Source organism: Panicum virgatum, chromosome 9N (genome assembly GCF_016808335.1).
Source record: "Panicum virgatum strain AP13 chromosome 9N, P.virgatum_v5, whole genome shotgun sequence".
Classification (NCBI taxonomy): Eukaryota; Viridiplantae; Streptophyta; class Magnoliopsida; order Poales; family Poaceae; genus Panicum; species Panicum virgatum.
In genome coordinates, this window is record NC_053153.1 from 2,635,683 (window position 1) to 2,655,266 (window position 19,584).

The following is a 19,584-nucleotide window of genomic DNA, read 5'->3' on the forward strand; positions in this document are numbered from 1 at the left end:
TTGACCAACTAGAGGAATGTTTGGTTCCTTTGGTCAAACTCTGAAACTTCGAGGTTTCCTTGTAGCAAAATGAGATCCAACATCAAAACAAAACAAAAAAATTCTTACATGCAGCAGTACTTCCAATACACTAACCACTATTATATAATGATTAGGGAGCCACTTTCCGTATTCAAAGTAACATAGTGTCGAACTTTAATATTCTAGCGGTCCAAAATCTCAAGGCGTTGCTATATATATAGCTGCGGTTTAGTTTTACCCTTTTTTCACTTCCACTTGCGCCCGAACATCTTCTTGTGCTTACCGAACATCTTCTTGTGCTTGCCAAACTTGCCGTGCTTGAACTTGCCATGCTTGAACTTGCCGTGGTGGCCGTACATCCCGTGGACACCTCCGTGGCCCTGGGACATCTTGTGAGCTCCATAGGCTGCAGCCGCCGCCGCGGCACCTCCGGCGATCACCGCGCCGTACCCAGCAGAGCCCCCTGCACCGTGGCCTCCTCCATACATAGCACCATGACCTGAGTAAAAGAGTTAGAATTATATGGTTTTCAAACATCACATTATTAAAATGCATTTTTGTGAAAGATTTTTTATAACAAATCACGGTATTCTTAAGTAAAAAACATGAGATAGTGAACACACAATACAAGAGAGGACCATACCAGGCATTGGTGGACCATGACCAGGGTAACCTGCTGGTGGGTAGGTAGGTTGATGGGGATACCCGCTCGGAGGATATGCTCCTGGAGGGTACGCGCCATGTGACGGCGGGTATCCGCCAGGTTGAGGGTACCCACCCGAAGGCGGGTACCCACCAGGTGGGACCGGATACCCTTGTCCGGGAGGATACACACCCGGCGGAGCAGGATAACCGACAGGGTACTGGCCATATCCACTTGGATACCCTCCGTGATACCCTTTGTCCGTGCCTGAGGGGTCATGACTGTCCTTCCCGCCTCCCATAGCGCCGCCCTCCTCTCAACGCTGAGCTGCACTAGAAGAAAATGGAGAATGTGGATTCGAACGTGGTTGTGGCTTTAATTTCGCATTACCACGGCGCATATCATGGAGACATGGATCAACGTCAAGAGAATTGCAGGTTAATTACCTGGACCTTGGTGCCTAAGCAGAGCTTCCTTGGACAAAATGGCGTCAACAATGGCGTGCGGCTTGGAAGATATATATGTGCCAACTCTAGTGTGCTTTTCGGTTCGTGACGTGTATGGTCATGTTTAGGTCGACGCGGCTTGCTTCGGCGCCAAATAAGTTATTCGTTCTCTCTGTAATCTGCCATCTTTAGAGTTGGTGATCTATTTCTTGATGTGGATGTACGTGAAGCTAGGAGCCGAGCCCTCCATTCTCGCCGCACCTTTCTACCTCCAGGCGCGCGCGGCGCGGGGTTAACGTTGACGTGCAAGTACGACCAGCGCAGCACAGAACCACCCAATCACTGTCAAGTAAAATTGCGTAAGGAGACGTGACAAGATCCGTTGTAGTCTAGCTGGTTAGGATACTCGGCTCTCACCCGAGAGACCCGGGTTCGAGTCCCGGCAACGGAATTTTTTTTGAAAAATCTGTTTTGTTTTTTGTTTTTGAGCAGGACTCCTATAGTTTCAGCCTGAACAAAGACTACACGGTGCCCTTTACAGATTGGGATAGCTATTGACATGTACACAATGAAGATGTGGCAGAACAAAACGAATCACTTAATAACTTCAAAAAAGACAGAAAAAATGAAGTGGACTTGCAATATCGGAAATTTTAGGCAATATCACGAGCAAGTCCAAAAGATACAGTACTTAGGTAATAATATGTTATGAGTCCACATATTATCAGGTTGAAGTATCAAGGTTTCCAGTTTTTCCTAAGTTAGCTCCTGGAAGGGCGATAATTTTATGCAAAAAGAGCGACTGAGCAAACAGATGTTCCATTGCTCCCTAACCATGAACCAGGCCATGGATGATGGATTCACTTAACAGCAGCAGCTATCTTAGCTATGCTTTGACAAAATGGCCTCCACAACACTACGAGCTATTGGGTGGTAAAATTCTTGAGCCTCCGAGAAGATCCTCTGGGCTAGCATCTTTTCCTCACTGGAGCACTTGGCTAGTGAGCTGTAAAGCGGGCGAAGGTACTTCATCCTTCCCACCTGCTTCAAGCATTTCTCAACCTCGTTGAAGTAGCACTTGCACCCGGTGGGAATCGCAAGCTGGAGGAACGCCACTTTGACCTCGTAGTCACGGCTTTCAGATAGCTTGTACCGCTCATCAAGAGCAGTAACCTGCATATAGACAACATATATGGGCATGTGAGCAGTTGATCTTTAAATTACTCGAGAATTATGTTGTACTATTGTGTCATAAAGAGAAAATCTGGTCCACAACATGCTATGTAACAGCAAGCCAGAGCTTTTCAAGCATAGTGACAGCAGGTTACAGATAACTGCCCTGAACAGCAGAACATTTCCATTGTACGTCTCATTAGTCAAAAAGCTAAATTAAAACTGGCTTTGAAATGAGCTACAGATATGAAAAGACAGCTCTGTGATAGTACTTGCCAGTGAGTATTGATGTAAATACAATTTTTATAGAGCTGGCCATATTCAGCTTACTAAACTAGCTACAGAGGGCTTTTCATGACTAAACGGGATTCTGCCATGCAATCTCCAAACTAATATTTTTTAATACACATAATGTCAATATTCAAGAAGTCCGAAGACTGGAGAGCACAATGTAATTTTCAGCATTGATCTTCGCATATTCTACAGATAAATACTAAGCGGAGAAGGGACTGAAGTAGAACCTCCTGCATATGACTCATATTTTTTCTTTATCTTTCAGCTACACCCTGATTGACAAAGGCCACAAACTACATAATCTAACAAATGCAGCGCATTTCTAGTATTGTACCCAAGTGAACTAAACAAACTCACTTGAGGCTCAATGCTTCTACAACAACAACAAGAACAACAAAGGCTCTTAGTCCCAAGCAAGTTGATGTAGACCTATATGCTTCTGTCGCTCATTTCAATCTATATTCTATAATCCAATTCTAGGACACCTTCCACTTAAATAGTGATTTTTTTTTAAAAAACATGGGTTCTATTTTGGGAGTTTTGCATCACTTGATTGAATCAATAAAACATGGATGCCACAAGGATCAGGATTCCAATTGAATAGAATAGGCACTTTTCAGCATTCTGCAGTGCTAAAAAATTGATGATTGGACTGAAATGCTAAAGCCATAACAGTCCATACTATGGCACTCACCATATTCTCAATAGAATCATCACAAGCAGCATGGTAGCTTTCAAACATACTAATAAATGAGAGACGGCTTCAGTAAGAACCCATACCTGTGAGGCTTCAACATCTGTGGGTAGATTTTCTAAGTAAAGCTCCCATTCTTGCCCACTCCAGTCTGCCACCTCATCTTCGCTTGGAAGTTTTCCTGACTTGAATTCTGCAGCTAAGGCGCAGATCTTTTTGTAAGTAGCTGAATCTGGTTCCATGGCATCAGGAGGTATACCAGTCCCCTCAACCCAAAGTTGAAGGTCAATTTGGTTTTCTATCCCAGGTACGTTCTTTTTCAGGAATTGAAGAAATGTCTCTGTGTCTATTGATTGAAACTTAAACGTGGCAATGTACTTCTTTAAGAACTCGTCAAAAGCAGGCCGGCCAATCTAGCACAATCGACAAGCAGAGGACAAGAGAAATTAGATACCAATCCAACCTGTCAATTATTTTTTGTGAATGAATATATGTGATGTGGAGCGAAACAGTGGCAATGCTCCATACTCCCACGCACCTGGCGCTCGATGCGCCAAAGGAACTGGAACCCTTTCTCATAGGGCACTTCAGAGTACACATCATCAGGGTCAATCCCTGCCATCTTCGGCTTCAATTTGGTGAACTCCATGTTATCCTTAAACCTCTCCATCATTCTGTTCAACCCCCTCCATCCAATTCCCATGTTTAATGCTGCCCGCTCCTCCCCTTGCACCACCTCAACAATCCTCCTCTCAGCATATGTTGTGAATCCCTATATACAGCAACAATGATATGAGACTGTGACATGTCAAAACTAAGTATAAAATACCACATGTAGTTGCCAAGCTTAGGCACGACCAACCGAATCATCAATGATTTGTGACCTGTCAAACTAAGTATGCTCTCTAGTAGCTCCGACCATAACTAGAGGAAAAAAAAAGATTTCACACACTAGTCAGAGAAAAATGTTGAATCCGTAAAAGATTAGATATTTAGATTATACCAGGGTCATGGTGCCTGACATTGACCCTGATCATGACTGGATTGGAACCAATCTAGCAGAAGATGTACAACCATAGTATATATCTTCCCCATTTATATTGTACAGAAACATAGTTCTTCTACAGCAAAATTCTCCTGATCTAAACCAGGATTTTACAGTTCAATCCATTCTGAACCATGCATAATGAACTGCATATATTTCGCTCACACAAATATTCAACGCCACAGAAGACTTTGCTCCTGGCTAGGTCAGATTTCCCACCTACTAATGGACAGCTTACATCAAATTAGAGGAAAACAGTATTTGTAGCAGAAAGGATGACAACGACAACATAGAAAACAATAAGAGTTCATTCACCTCATTTAGCCAGAAATCTTCATTGGTCTTGTTAGTAATCAGATTGCCAGTCCAGCTATGCGCGAGCTCATGCGCCACTACCTGAGCCCCTGCAGCATCCCCCTTGATCACTGTAGGAGTGAGGAACACCATCCTGGGGTTCTCCATGCCTCCATAAGGGAAGCTCGGAGGCAGCACGAGCAGATCGAACCTCTCCCATTCGTACGGTCCGAACAGCGACTCCCCGACCTTGACCATCTCCTCCACCCCGGCAAACTCCCTCGCCGCCTCGTCCAGCACCTTGTCCCCTCCCTCAGCGTACACCCGCGTCCTCGGGCCGAGGTCCCTGAACCCGATCCCGCCGGCTGCAAACGCGAAGAGGTAGGGCGGCACGGACTGCTCCATCTGGAACTCCTCAACGATGCGGCCGGGTGCGCACCACAGCTCGTCGTCGCACGCACCGCGGTGGTCGGATGGCAGCGGGTCCCGGTGGGCGACGTGGCGCGCGGCGGCGACGGCGGAGAGCTGCGAGGGGACGTTGAGGAGGAGCGAGAAGGTGATGCGCGCGGCGGGGGTGTCGTGGCAGGGGAAGATGGAGCGGGCGTGGATGGACTGGCACTGCGAGAAGACGAAGGGATGCCCGGAGGCGGTCTGCGGCGGGGCCAGCCACTGCAGCGCGGAGGCGCCGGGGGAGGTGGAGAAGGTGAGCCGGAAGGAGGTGGTGTCGGGGGGCAGGGTGAGGGTCAGCGCCGAGCCGAGGACGGGGTCGGGGGTCGCGGCGAGGGAGAAGGGGATGGGCTCCGGCGGTTCGGCGGCAGTGGAGACGGAGTGGACGGCAAGGGCGCGGGTGTCGAGGAGGAGGTCGCCGGAGTGCGGCGCGGAGAGGGTGAGCAGCGCAGAGGCGTGGATGGTGGAGGCGGCGAAGTCGAGGTAGAAGGCAAGCGCGGCGTGCGATACCACCGGGTGCGCGCCGTCGGTGTAGGAGTGGGGATCGACCGGCGCCATGGCTGCTGCTGCTCCTGCCGCCGGCGGCGAACGAGTCGGGATGCGAGGGGACGGGGGAGGGTTTGGTTGGTCCGGTCGGGTCGAGGACTCGAGGGGCTTTTGGTGGGTCGTGTTTTTTTTGGTGGGCCGTGTTGGTCGGGTCGAGCCGACAAAACCTTTTGAGCTTTCCTTTGGCTTTCAGTTTGTGCTACGAAGGAATTGATACCTCCGACGAGCTAAAAACCTCTCCAAATTCAGAAGGCATCTAAAAAATTCTCAAAAGCAGAAGAACAGATCATAGGAATAGTACCAATCAAATTGCAGAAAAATAGTATCAATTTTACTTAGAAAATAGTACCATTTAAATTATTGGTGCCTGGCATATATTCTCACTTTACAGTATATACACAACATGTATCTCCGTTTTCGACATTCGAGTACATAGCAGCACTCTGGACTCTAGAGTGACTGAGTTTGGTTGCAACATACAAGTTAACAAGCTTAAACTGGTTTTAAGTCGAACAAAATCTGTGCTTAATTGACATGGGTTAATGAGTCCCTCCGTCCTATATTACTATTCATTTTATCTTTTCTAGATTTATATGCTTTAATATATATATATATATATATATATATATATATATATGAAAAAGTCCATTTTTGACCATCCAACTATTACCCGAGTTTGGTTTTGGCCATTGAACTCCAAAACCGGGTATCTTCGACCATCCAACTATCAAAACCGTTCACTTTTGGCCATCTAGCGGTTTTGCAAGGCAGTTTCGCTGACGTGGACGCCACGTGGAGGTGGGGCCACTTGTCAGCCATCCTCTCTCCTCTTTCTCTTTCTTTGCTCCCCCCTCTCTCCTCTCTCCCGATCCCTCTGCTCGGCGGCCCCTTGCTGCCTACTGCCGCCGCCGCGCGCCCCCTGCTGCGTGCTGCCGCCGGCGTGCCGCCGCCCCCTGCTCGAGCAGTGCTGCGCCCCCCTGCTGCTTGTGCTGCAAGCTGCTGCCGCCGCCCCTTGTTGCAGCAGGCGCCGCCGCCACGTACTATAGCCGGCGCCACCTGCTGCAGGCGCAGCCGGCGCCACCTGCGGGCCCACCCTGCTGCAGCAACGGCGCTGGAGAGGAAGGAGGGAGCGACGCTGGGGGCCGCCGGGGCAGGAGAGGAAGGAGGGAGTGGCGGTGGCGGCCGTCGGGGCAGGGGACGAAGGAGGGAGCGGCTGTGGCGGCCGCCGGGGGTAGGGGAGGAAGGAGGGAGCGGCGCTGGGGGCCGCCGGGGCAGGGGGTGCGGCGGCGGTGGGGAGGAAGGAGGAAGCGGCGGGAGGGGGCTGCCGGGGCAGGGGAGCTGCGGCGGTGGTGCCCAGGGGAGGTGCGGCGGGTGCGAGGACGAGCACCACTGCTGGCTCGCCTGCACGCCGCCGCGGACCACGCTTGCGAAGCAGAGCCCAGCCCCGGCCGTCGTGCCGGCTCCGCGTAGTCCCCGCTGCCCGATTCGCGCGTACATAACCTATGGTTTTAGGATTGATCTATGAGTGGTTTTCTTAAGGGTTTTATGATCTCAAAAGCGAGGCTAGTCAATGTTTTTAGAAAAAAGTTTTTTTATGCAATGTGCAATGCAATGCAAGGGTGAGACGAACAATATGGTATGCAATGCAACACGGGGTGGGTGAACAAAACGAACAAAATGATGAGCGTAGTCCCCGTTGCCCGATTCGCGCGGCCCCTGCACCGGCTGCTGCTCAAGCCCGCCATCGCCCCTGCTCCGGCCGCCGCCCCTGCTCCGGCCGCCGCCATCCAGCTCCGCGCTGCCCCTGCACGGCTCGCCGTGGCCCAGCCACTGCCTGCTGCTCCCTCGCCCTCACGCCTCACCGTGCGCGGCCGCGGCTTCCTGGCGGCGGCGCTCGCGCCGGTTGCCCGGCGTCAGGCTGCCGCACGGCACCACAACGGCCTCGACGCCGGCTCACCGGCCGCCCTCCCGCCAGTCCCTGCTCCGCCCGCCACCGGCCGTCTGAAGGGAGGAGAGAGATGAGAGAGGAGAGAAAGAGGGAGACAGAGAAGAGAGAGAGAGTGGGGGTAGCACTGACAAGTGGGCCCCACCTCCACGTGGCGTCCACGTCAGCAAAACCGCCCTGCAAAACCGCCGGATGGCCAAAAGTGAACGGTTTTGATAGTTGGATGGTCGAAGATACCCGGTTTTGGAATTTAATTGCCAAAATCAAACTCGGGCAATAGTTGGATGGTCAAAATAGACTTTTTTCATATATATATATATATATATATATATATATAGTAATTTGGGACGGAGGGAGTAGTTCTCAAATTCTGAAGATGTATCAAGAAATTAAAGGGGTTGAACTAGCATGCCAGAATTCTGGTCTTATCTACCATGAAAAAAAGGATGTATATATACATGGGCATCAACTATTCAATGCACATTCTTGAGGGAAAAAAAACTCCTCGAGTCTCATGAGCAGACAACCAGTAGGTATCCGGATAAACAGAGGCGGTAGATACGGGAACGTTACAGTCCTGTAAAAATGTAGAAACAATTCAGGAGTAAAAAAAAAGAACAGATGGATTAGATTAAGTGCAACTCAGACAGCTCTTAGGATTTACCATGACACCACAAATGAAAAGTGAAAATTTAAAAGGTTCCAAAGTGAATGTTATTGCAATATGGTATTAGATTCGCACTCATGACAATAATAAAGAAGCGTGCGTTGATCGATAGCGTGAACTTCATATGCCTTGCCACCATTTTCCTCCATCTGTTTTGAATTGTTTTCCTTCCAACGTCAAGCAGCAAGGATTCATCGACAATGAGGTTCATCATTGCGAGGCAGGACAGCCAGTCGACCTCGTATGCCAATCTTCCTGATCGACCCATCGCTCAGGCTGAACAGAAAGCGATCTTCTCCATCAACCCAAAGCACCACCGCACAAGTCTTCCCAAGAAACATCTCCAACTTGATCTTTTCTCTAGCGTGCATCTGGACCACCCTCGGCGGCAAGGAACTTGCCAGGTCGATAAAGCGATCTTCTCCATCAACCCAAAGCACCACCGCACCAGTCTTCCCAAGAAACATCTCCAACTTGATCTTTTCTCTAGCGTGCATCTGGACCACCCTCGGCGGCAAGGAACTTGCCAGGTCGATTGTTTTAGAAAGGACCAGGGTTCACCAAACCGGTGGGAACCGGTCCGGTTTGACCGGTTACCGATCAAACCGGTTTCCGTTTCGGCCGGTACCCAACCGGTCAAAATTCAAAATTTAAATTCAAAAAATGAAAAATTCCCAAAAAATTCCTAAAAATACTTCAAGTTGCGATGAATCTAATGGTATCAAATTTTCTCAAAAATTCGTTCATTTAGTATAGTTTGCGGGGATTTAAATTTAAATCAAAAAAGAAAAAGAAAAAATAGGCCGGCCCATTAAGGCCCACCAGTCAAAACCGGTCAAACCGGCCGGTAAACCGGTTGCACGGGAGCTTTTGAATTTGCATTTGAATTCAAACCGGTCAAACCGACCAGTAAACCGGTCAAACCGGCCGGTAAACCGGTCGGAACCGTTTGCACGGGAGCTTTTGAATTTATTTAAATTTGGATTTGAATTCAACCGGTTACCGGTCCAACCGGTCCGGTAAACCGGAACCGGTGGCCGGCGGTTTGGGTTAACCGGTCGGAAAAAAAAAACCTGGAAAGGACCCAGCTGCTGGCGGTGTGGCTACCATGCTTCCAGAGTGACATCTGTGCGCCCTTCAATAAGAATAACAGAAAGCTTCCATCTGCAGAACTTGCTAAAAATGGTGCCTTGCTGCGTTTAGCATCAAGAGGGAGCTCCAGATAGGACAGCTTCGTATGTGTGTCCGCAGCGAGATGCAACGTAGCAATGTGAGTGAGCGTCCAGTTAGTCGAGTTGCCACGGAGAAGATGGATGGCACCATGAGAAGTAGCAGCAGGGGATGGCACCACATAGAGGTCAGGTATTAGCTCAGGAGTGTCATCAAACCACACCCAACGTTTGGCCTTTGAGCAGTAGACCACAATCCTGAACGGTCTTCGTGTGATCCGAATGGCAACCAGCCGGAAGGACTGAGATACCAACTTGCTACGGTCGATATCCTCGGTGATAAGTAAGGTATACATGTCAGGTGATGCAACCGGAACCGGAGGAATGTGGAAGATTTCACCAGTGAGAGGATTGCAGACCCAAAACTTGTGTGACCTGCCTGTTGGTTGGCGCCGGAGGGCCAATGTAACAGCCCTATATTGATTAAGAGTTAAACTTGTCATCATGTGTATTATTAAGCATTAAGCATAATTAATTTGCACTTAAGGAGAGAATCAACACTTAGGATAATTCACTGAGTATGGTAGTGGCGGACAGTCCGCCCCTATACGGCGGACGGTCCGCGGCTATGCCACGTGGCCGACCACGGTTCACCTCGGACACATCGAATTCACTGCTACGTGACCCCACCCGCGGACAGTCCGCACCACACTCGCGGACGGTCCGCTAGTGCATCTCCGCTGCGTGTCATGCGCGCAGAGACTTGACGCCACGTACCCCTCTCGGGCCCACTCGTCAGCCCGAGCTCTCCACCTCCCCAGCACCCTTCTGCTCACTCTCTCTCCCTCCCACTCTCCCCAAAACACTTCTCTCTCTAGCAAAACCATGGAGGAGCTCCCCTTCCTCCTCTCTTGCCATTGAAGCCCTACCTCACCGGAGCATCGCTGGAGGACGCCAAGGAACGACGCCGGCAAGCTACACCGCCCCGATCTCCTCTTCTTCCTTGGGGAGGAGCTTCCCCCAACAAGTTCTTCTTCTACTCCATCTCCTCCCTCAAGCTCCAAGCAAGGAAGACGACCCCGAGCTACTCTAAGCCTCCCCGTCGCCTTGAAGCCCTTGCCGGTATCCTACTCAACGCCGGTGAGTGTTTCCCCTCCCCGATCCATCCCCATTGTCCTAGGATTGGAAGCCAAGAACTCACCTAGAGCCCAATCACCATTGTTGACCTAAAGCTTCGAAACCCTAATGCATGTGAGACTTGGTAACTAAAGTGAACTCCCTAGGCTCCCAGGAACCTCTAGGAACAAACCCCACCCCAAACCGTGGCCGAAATCACCGGCGGCGAACTCGCCGGTGAGTCTCGGCCGTGTCGCGGATGGTCCGCCCGACATGGCCGGACGGTCCGCCAGCTCCTGACCAAAACCAACAGAGACTCTACCCGATTCCTAGCCTTTCAAAAATTGAGAGGCGGACGGTCCGCTCAACCCACGCGGACGGTCCGCGATTTAGTCAAAGAGCATGTTTTCACCCCAACACGGTCCACGACTGACTGGCGGACGGTCCGCCACTTGGTCCGCCATTCAGATCGGACGGTCCGCTTCCCTAACCCGGACGGTCCGCCCCTACCTGTTCAGCACCCTTGCACTTATTCATGAACAACCCACCCATGCATCTTAGGCCCGGCCTCTATACCATAGTTGGGCTTCATTAATACATGTCTCCTCATGTCATCTACACGTCATGGCATACATTCATGGCATACTCATTTCTCAAACATCATTGCATTCGTGTAGAGACCGTGATGCCGGAGCAACAGGAGGGTGAACCGGAGCTGGTGCGAGATGACTCTTCTTTTGAGACTCAAGGCAGGCACCTAAGCATTCTTCCATCCTATATTTTGGATCAATGAAGTTATATACATGTCTTGATTGTGCATGAGTTATTATGTTATGCATCAATGCTTGCTTAGAACCTATTTGATGCATTACCAATCTTGACTAGGATAACCCCTCCTAGTTGAGTATGCTTGTTAGGTGCCACGAATTAAATGCTTAGCCTTGCATAGTTACGGTAGAAGACGAGAGGTGGCAAGGTCACCACCGCTCGCGAGTTATAGGATATAATGTTTGATTCTATTTAGTTAGTCAATGATGAATAAAATTGAGCAACTATGAATGGTGATTCGGACTTGGGCAAGTATGGTAGGGCCATGATGAGAGTGGAACTCAAATGGTTAGACTTGCTTGAGTTGATTAAGGACCGATGCGTAATCGCTTTGATACTTGAGCACTTTTCCGTACGAACCACATGCTTAATAATGGGAAGGTAAGCCAACTAGCATGAGTCACACCTTGCCTTGATCGGATTCGGTGCGAGTCGTGATGGAGTGTGATCGGCGGTTCCGGTGCACTTGTCCTTCCCAACCGTTCGCTCATAGCCGGTTGTGTTTGTGTGAAAGGTTGAGGTCTGAATCAATACTTATCCTTGGCCATGGGTATGGTCGTTGGTCTTGTCCTTGTGTGGGTAAAATTGTACACCCCTGCAGGGTTCTCAATCTATTGCAATAGCCGCGCTCTCGGACATTGAGCACGCTCTTGTACTTTGACTTTAACGTAGAGTTACCGAATGGGGTTCATGGAAGATTGAGTTTATGATACATGATCACTTTACTTATGCAATTTCTTGATGTGTGCTTAGAGATCATAGATGCTATGTCTTTTACTTCCTACAACTTGATCTAAGTAGATGCTTTTATGCAAAACTAAATACCATGACCTAACCTTGCTCCTAACCAAATGTCTTCTCCTTGAGGTCGGGATATATATATATATATATATATATATATATATATATATATATATATACCCATGTTGGATAAGTCTTGCAAGTACCCTTTTGTACTCATGGTGCTATCGTTAAAGTTGATGGAGGTGATGCACAGCCGGAGGCCGTGTTTGGCTACTTCTACCCCGCAGACGGAGGTGCGGGTGAGGAGTAGATGACCGGTGGCTACGAGAAGGGCACTATCGGTATATAATGTTACCTTCTATTTTGCGTATGCGTGGAGTGCGAAGTAGTAGAACAATTCCGCTGCAAACTCTGAAAACTTAATGTGATGTACTTTGAACCTCTTTGTAATATAAACTTGTGTGTGGATGTGCTTATGTAACGGTATTACTATTGTGCTAGTGGAGTGTGTTTAAATCCTGGGCGGTGCTCATGACATTCTAAGAACTACCGGGGTTAGTCCTTTCTAATTGAGTTGATCAATGGACGATGACTCGATTAGACGGGATTAACTTGGGCCGGGTTCCTCACAGCCAAGAAGCCGTCTTGAGATGCAATGGGATCGTAGAAGTTGAGCTCGGCACCGAGACCCCGAATGAAAGTACAAAGTTTAGCTGGTGCGAGGGCATTGCATCCAACTCTGCTGACAATGGATTGTGACAATTCAGACAGGGGCATGAAGCTCGGTGCCATACTGCGCCACCTGCTCTTGTGATCCTGCCATAATTGTGGACGAGACTCCCTGCTGTCCTGGTAGAAGAAACCAAGGAGCAAGGATGGGGTAAAACCATGGTCATGGCGGGCGCTTCCTGAGGCAATCAAGAAAGGTTCTGCCCTTTATGATATTACGCCAAAACTTGCAGGTCGAAGCAAGGCGTGCTAGGGAGGCAGGATCGGTGATGTGAAACAGGATCTTGTCGATCATATCCACCGGAAGCTGCAGCATCACACCATCATCCATGATCCTTTTCCTGCAAAGAAAAGACAGGCACCGATTCTGTTCAAAACGGCACCAGATGGAGACCCGTTCCAAATGAACTCAAAGTTCAGACAACTGGTTTACTTATTTTTCCTTCAAATTCAAAGGCAAATATTCTCTTAGATGTACTGTGAGCAGTAGAAAGAACCATGGAAACTTTGGCAGCATAGTCAAACAATGAATTTGGATTCATCCCAATATTACAACATTGTCAGAACTAAGAACATATGATCGTGTTAATCAATCCCTAAAACACAAGACTCAAGATCCCTAAAACACATCCGGCATTGTTTTGTCAGTGTTCGGCCTAATTTTCCAAGCAAAATCATCAACCAGTCTCTAGTTGTCTACGCAGCCAGAGGAAGAAAACTAAAGCAATCAGTAATCACCTCATCAAGTCGCTCGTTAGCCGTCGTTCTTCACGACGAAGTATGTAACGAAGAATCAAAGCGGACTCATCGACGTAATCTAATACATGAACCCTAACTAGTAAGATGGGTGCGCCCTGCACATTGGGGGACAGGGGCTAGAGAATAGAGAGATACCTAGCCGTAGGAGGACTGGAGGAGACAGGAGAGGGCGGGGAGGTCGCCGTCGCCGGCGAGATCGCCTGGAGCGCGTGCAAAAAAAAAAAAAAAATTGACGGGCCGATGAGAGCGGAAGAGCACACACGGCGATCAATCTTTTCTCTTTTTTTTTTGCCTAAAACCAATTTGTCACCATCTCCCCTTCGAAAACAGTTTATTCTTTTTCCTATTTTTTCATTTTTGTTCTCGAAGGAAGGTCCAGCCCAGCGTTTTTTTTTCTTAAAAAAAGGCTAATTCTTAAATGGGCTGAGCCTCAAGCTAAGTACGTTGCTGAGACGACCTGGACAATAACTGGCACACTGGCTTTCAGATAATAATCTTTCGGAATTTCTATCCCTCACTCTAATCTTTCTGACAACGGACACCCTAACCCGTTCTGGCTGCTTCCCGTCTTTGACAGCATAACCACTTATATGGTCACCAGTACTAACTTGTCTATTTAACCAAGATGTCGAGTTTGATCGACTTGTTGGGAGAGGAAAAAGAGGGTGGAGTCGTGGAGATGTAAGGGGTGAGCTCGTTCGTGGCACCGTCAATAAGCAAATACTGAGGAATATTTCTAGATGATGACATGGGAATATTTCTAGCTTAATACTGAGGAATGAGATTATCTGAAAAGTTGATGGGATCACTTTAGACAACGTGATTCTCCAAACCAACGCTCTTAGTTCCCATTTTTCTTAATGAAAGCCACAGGTGATTGAAGAAAGAAACCTGGGCCCAAATAATTTCAGGCCAGCTAAGCACCACCCGGAAGTTAGTAATTTCTTATTCGCAGAAAAAAAATGTATCCATCATTTTTTTCACGTGAAACATTTCGTTCCGCGTGGCAAATCACGTCAACGTCTGGGCTCTCTCGTGGGCCCCTCCCACAGGCAGTTGGCCCAAACGAAAGGCTAGGCTGGGCTGGGCCGGGGTCGTGCTTCGTATAAAAGGCCGGGAGCATTACTCCGTTGCCGACCGGAAAACCTGTACATCTTTCGGAAAAAAGTTTCTATTCAAACTTCTACTTTAAGATTCGTGCTAGAGTTAAAACGGACAACCGAGATTCATGCGAGTGGGGGGAGGGGTGAGCTGCTGTAAACAGGTGTTAGGATAGGATGAGATTGGTCTGGCGGATGGGAAGGTTTACATTGATCGCAATCTTCAAACACATTTTTCTCTCAAATCATGACTCCGTTTTCGATTCCGTTTGGACCAGTATGTTGTTTAGAATTAATACAAAAAAATGAGATCTCATAAGTATATATTTTACTATTTTTCTTACCTAAAAAAATAAACATTTGAAATGAATTACTTCAACATTTTGTGAATACCTGTTCAACATTTTGGGTATATTGTTTCAACATTTTAAGATGAAGTGTTGAACTTGTTTTTTTAGAATGTTGAATTAGTTTACGTAAAATGTTGAATTTAATCTTTCAAAATATTGAATATATAAGAAATCAGAAACAAAAAGAAATTACAGATAATGTATTGCTCATGAATATTAGAAAACAAAAGCAAAAAAGAAAAATAATGATACCTACATTCTGCTGGGCTCCTCTGGATGAGACCGTGAGAGCAAATATATGGGCCACCTCCTGGGCCGACTGCGGGCCTTGCGATGATGAAGCTTTCCATTGCACGGAAGATATATTAGGGATGCTCATTGCTGACACCACGAGAGCGCAGTTACATCTATCGTCGCACTCAAGAACGACCACACGATCAGCCTTTCATCGACCTTCCTCAAAGCCATGGTGCCTTTAAAGGTCGGATTGTGTGCTCTAGCCTAAAAAGAGGAGAGAATGAATTAGACAATTTAAAACCTTAACCTATAGCTTCGACTAATGTGCACAATATTAAATTAAAATATGCTATCTATATGTACAACTATAGTTTTGCTAGTGTGAAACCCCTATTTCAAATGAGTTTAGCAACCTATAGCCGTTCCTATTAAAAAACTACTCTATAAAAATAAAGTCACACAAAGGAGCTAGTATAAAATGCGAAAACGTAAAGAGCGGGATATGAAGAAACAAACTTTTGACGCGGGTGTTTATCCTGTGGTTCGATTAGCCACAAAGGCACACCTACATCCACGTTGCCGAAGCACTCATTAAGAGTACCGCTTCACGGTAATCAAGTCTCTTTCGTGAACACAATCACGGTCTCCTTGATTCCGTTTTCCACTAAGGAGCTTGTCCACGAAAGAAGAGGGTCTCCACGTCCCCCGTACAAAATTGTCGTCGCCACTCCACACCGAGTCGGAGGGTCGATGACGTGCCGGCGAGCCACCAATGCTCCAAGGGGTCGGCGCACCGAAATCTTCTTGTTGGTTCACTCAAGAACCAGTCACAACACCTTGCTTGCTCACTCACTCAAGAACTAATCTAGCACTTACACTCTTAAAGCTAGTGCTAAACCTAAAGATTTGATCAATATGCACTTGGGTTGGCTTAGAGAGTTTCCTGGGTGTGTTTGAGATTTGTAGCAACTCCAGCAACCTTGAAATGCCCGGGGGATGGCATATATATATAGCCCACCAAGTCCATAGAGCTGTTTGTAGCCGTTGGATCTTTTCTACGTAGGGCACCGGTTAGACCGGTGGGGTGACACCGGTGCAACCGGTCACTCATAGCTTCTGCACTATCCGTTGGCCTTCTGACAGCTGACGTGGCTGTCACCGGTTAGACCGGTATGTTGCACCGGTTCAACCGGTCATGGAAGGATCTTCTGCATCTGACGCGGAATTGCACTGGTGTCTTGCTCTGGTGGTTCACCGGTGTAACCGGTGCTGAACAATGTTCACTTATATGTCAAACATGCTCTCTGAGTGATGGCATGGTGATTGCGCCTATGCCTCAATTTGGCACCACCAGTTTAACAAGTGCTACTTGTACTTCTCCACTTGGCTGGGCATTGCACGGCCCATTGCACCGGTGATATGTCACCGGAGTATCCGAAGCCTACCAGTTAGAGCAGTGCCTGTTCACAAGTTCAACCGGTGCTACTGGTTTCTGCAGAACTCGTCCGATTCGATATTTCTTTGAGTTCTTTCGTCGTATTTCGTTTTGCTTGACTTTTTACTTCATCCCTGAAATCTATAAATATCCACTTGACAAACTTACTAATCTCATTGATTGCGGTGTCACTCAATCACCAAAATTACAAACAATGGCCAAATATAGAGCCATGTTTCTTACAGCCTCGCAGCCGCCTCCTCGACCTGGAGACGCACGATGTGGACGTGCTCTTCTTCTACAGCGGAGCCTGCCCCTACGGCGACCGCGTCGGCGCGGCCGCCCGTGCTGGCGTCTTCCTCGCCGCCGCCCTGCTCCTCCGCCTCGTCGCCACGTCCCGGCACCCCGCCACCGCCTACGCGGGGCTCTACGGCGCCTACTGCTTCCCCCTAGACCGCGCCGCGCGGCCACGCTCGCAACCTTCCTCTTCCGGGCCGGCCTCTCGGGCCACTAATACTCGGCGCTTGATGGCAGGCTGCGGTGGTGCAGGAATTGTGTGCTCGAAATGATCATCAGGATGTGCACGCCATCTCTCTTGGATGGAGAAGGATGGGTGTTTGCAGGTTGTTTCCTAGATGCTTGCCATTGTTCTATTGCAAATCCATAGCTGACTAGCTTAAACAATAAACACCTTCCGAATTAGAGAGAACTAGAAAAGGGTTCTCTTTTTATTTCCTTTTTTGGAAAGGAAACTAGAAAAGGGTTCTGGCTTGAGAATATTTCCCTGACGTTCGTGTGGTGTCTGGATATGCAGTAATATACTTCGAAATATGATACACATGTAATGTCTCGCAAAATTTTACTAGAAACAAGAAGGATTGCATGGTTTGCTTTCAGTCTGTTGCCTGTTTCTCAGCTAATTACATAAGTGACGGTGTGAAATTGCTGCACAGACGACTGCTACGTGCAAAATTATATAAGGGAGTATGTACACACATAATAAGCGTGGAAAATAACTAATTTATTCTTTTTTAAGGAAAAAGAAACTTGACTCGACTGTTACGTGTAAAAATACATATAAGAGATCAATCATCATATCATTATCATAGAATTCTCAATTTGAAGGGTCGAGAGAAAAAAAAAAAGACCACTAAAGTGTGACTCTCTTGTTTTTCCAAGTTAAATTATAGAGTAACTCTCTCTGAATACAATAGGGATGTTTGGTTGCATACCATCGGTCGTCATGCGGTGGCGCTGAAGTTGTGGTGCAAAATTTGACCGCCACAACTGTGGCGAGAAAATAAAATGAAAGGACTATGGCATGCTACAAAAGTTTATCAGCAATCAAGCAGCAACCTTATTTCTCGTGGACGTGGTGGTCTCAAAATGTAAGGCGGTGTGGCGGCGCCGCGGCGGAAGACTGGAAAGGGTGGGTGGCAGCCGGAGGCAGAGGGACTCGAGGGGGGAGGCGGTGGGGCGGCTGAAGAGGAAGACTTGCTGGGTGGTTTGCTGGGCCGGGGATGGGAGGGATTACATGGACTGTTGGGGTAGACGGGCTGCCATCGGGCCGGCCTGTTAATTTCGTGCCGGGCCGTGCCAGCCAACGGGCTGTGGTGACGGCCTAAGCCCGGGCACAGTTGACAGGCTGGGCCAGCCCGGGGACGGTGGGGAGCAGGTTCTAGCTGTGCTTGGATCGGATCAAATTGGCCGTGCTTCGAACGGACCAACGGGCTGGGGGCTGCACGGACATCTATATTAGAAGCCCTCCGCCGATCCGCCAATCGCGCAGCCGCAGAGGGAAAGAAGAGGGCGGCGGCAGCCCTCTTCTTCTGCTCCACCTCCCTACTAGCGCCCTTCACGTCAGCTCACGGGTACAAAGGCATCTCTTCTCCCGCCCTCATTTGCTCTTCCTCTGCTATGAATCTGTGGCCTATATTGCTTATTCGTGCATGGGTCTTGGACTCGGATATACTCTGGTGATGTCGTGTGCTGCTTGTGCCTGTGCTTACTGCTTCCCTGTAGCTAGTGGTGCTGGCTGTTTGTGCTAGCCTGCTTAGTGTGAACTGATTTGGTATTCATGTATTTTTTTTATCCACTCTTGTTGTTATGCCCTGAACAATGTTATGTTATATATGTAATATTTATTGTTTCTGCTAAGTTATAATTGAGGTGGATTTATTTTTTATATATATTGCCATATCCCCGTATCTGTATGTTGGGGAAAATGGCGTATGGGAGTATCGCCATATCGTGTACCAGTATCTATATCTGCGTATCTGTGCATCCTTATTTGTGTTATATAAGAACTTTTCAGGTCTTATTCGTTTGAACTAAAGGTCTAGTTTTTCTTTTGCTGGTGCAGATTTTTGGAGCATCATGTTGACGTTCCAAGTTTTTTACTAGATTGTCTTGTCTTACTCTGTTACATGTATACCTATGTGCTGCAGAGTCACTCCTAAACGTATAAAAACAGTTTACAATTTTACGAGTTACTTGTGCACAAAAAATAAAACAAAAACAATTAACTCCCATGCTGATGGTTACTCAATATTCGGATCTTATCTTTCTGCTTCAGGGTTGGAAAGATGTCTAAGCGAATATGTGACAGCTCAAGCTCAAATAAAAAGAAGAAAGCTCGCAAAATGGAAAAAAGACAAGTGAGTTATTGATTCACTTTTGCCAGTTGTACCTCTTTTGCATGTATTTATGCAATTATATTATAACAGTATTAATTTTGTTGTACAATGCTCCTTGACTAGGAAACCTGTGGTTGTACAATGTTTTTGAAGAGGATTTTGGCAGCTTAAGTAATTCTAGTCAAGGCACCTTGAGTAAACTCAGTCAAGAAGTTGTTTCAAATTTATCTGCAACTGTTGTCTCATTGGCTTCATTCAATGGTGAA

At 47.8% G+C, this 19,584-nt stretch overlaps 2 protein-coding genes and 1 non-coding gene across 3 annotated transcripts; 1 reads left to right on the plus strand and 2 right to left on the minus strand.

Annotated features, from left to right (window-relative positions):
- Positions 1 to 26: 26 nt before the first annotated feature.
- LOC120691070 (glycine-rich protein A3-like) lies at positions 27 to 1,105 on the minus strand. The gene is made up of 2 exons (XM_039974033.1): positions 665 to 1,105; positions 27 to 520 (listed from the first exon to the last, which is right to left on the minus strand). The coding sequence occupies exons 1-2, from the start codon at positions 963 to 965 to the stop codon at positions 267 to 269; spliced, it is 555 nt and encodes a 184-aa protein (XP_039829967.1). The 5' UTR covers positions 966 to 1,105; the 3' UTR covers positions 27 to 266.
- Positions 1,106 to 1,488: 383 nt separating this feature from the next.
- Positions 1,489 to 1,561, plus strand: TRNAE-CUC. The gene has a single exon. It is a non-coding gene; the product is annotated as a tRNA-Glu (tRNA).
- A 191-nt stretch (positions 1,562 to 1,752) lies between these two features.
- On the minus strand, positions 1,753 to 5,699 carry LOC120690463 (leucine aminopeptidase-like). Its single transcript, XM_039973115.1, has 4 exons — positions 4,632 to 5,699; positions 3,810 to 4,043; positions 3,358 to 3,684; positions 1,753 to 2,283 (listed from the first exon to the last, which is right to left on the minus strand). The coding sequence occupies exons 1-4, from the start codon at positions 5,613 to 5,615 to the stop codon at positions 1,993 to 1,995; spliced, it is 1,836 nt and encodes a 611-aa protein (XP_039829049.1). The 5' UTR covers positions 5,616 to 5,699; the 3' UTR covers positions 1,753 to 1,992.
- Between the last annotated feature and the right edge of the window lie 13,885 nt (positions 5,700 to 19,584).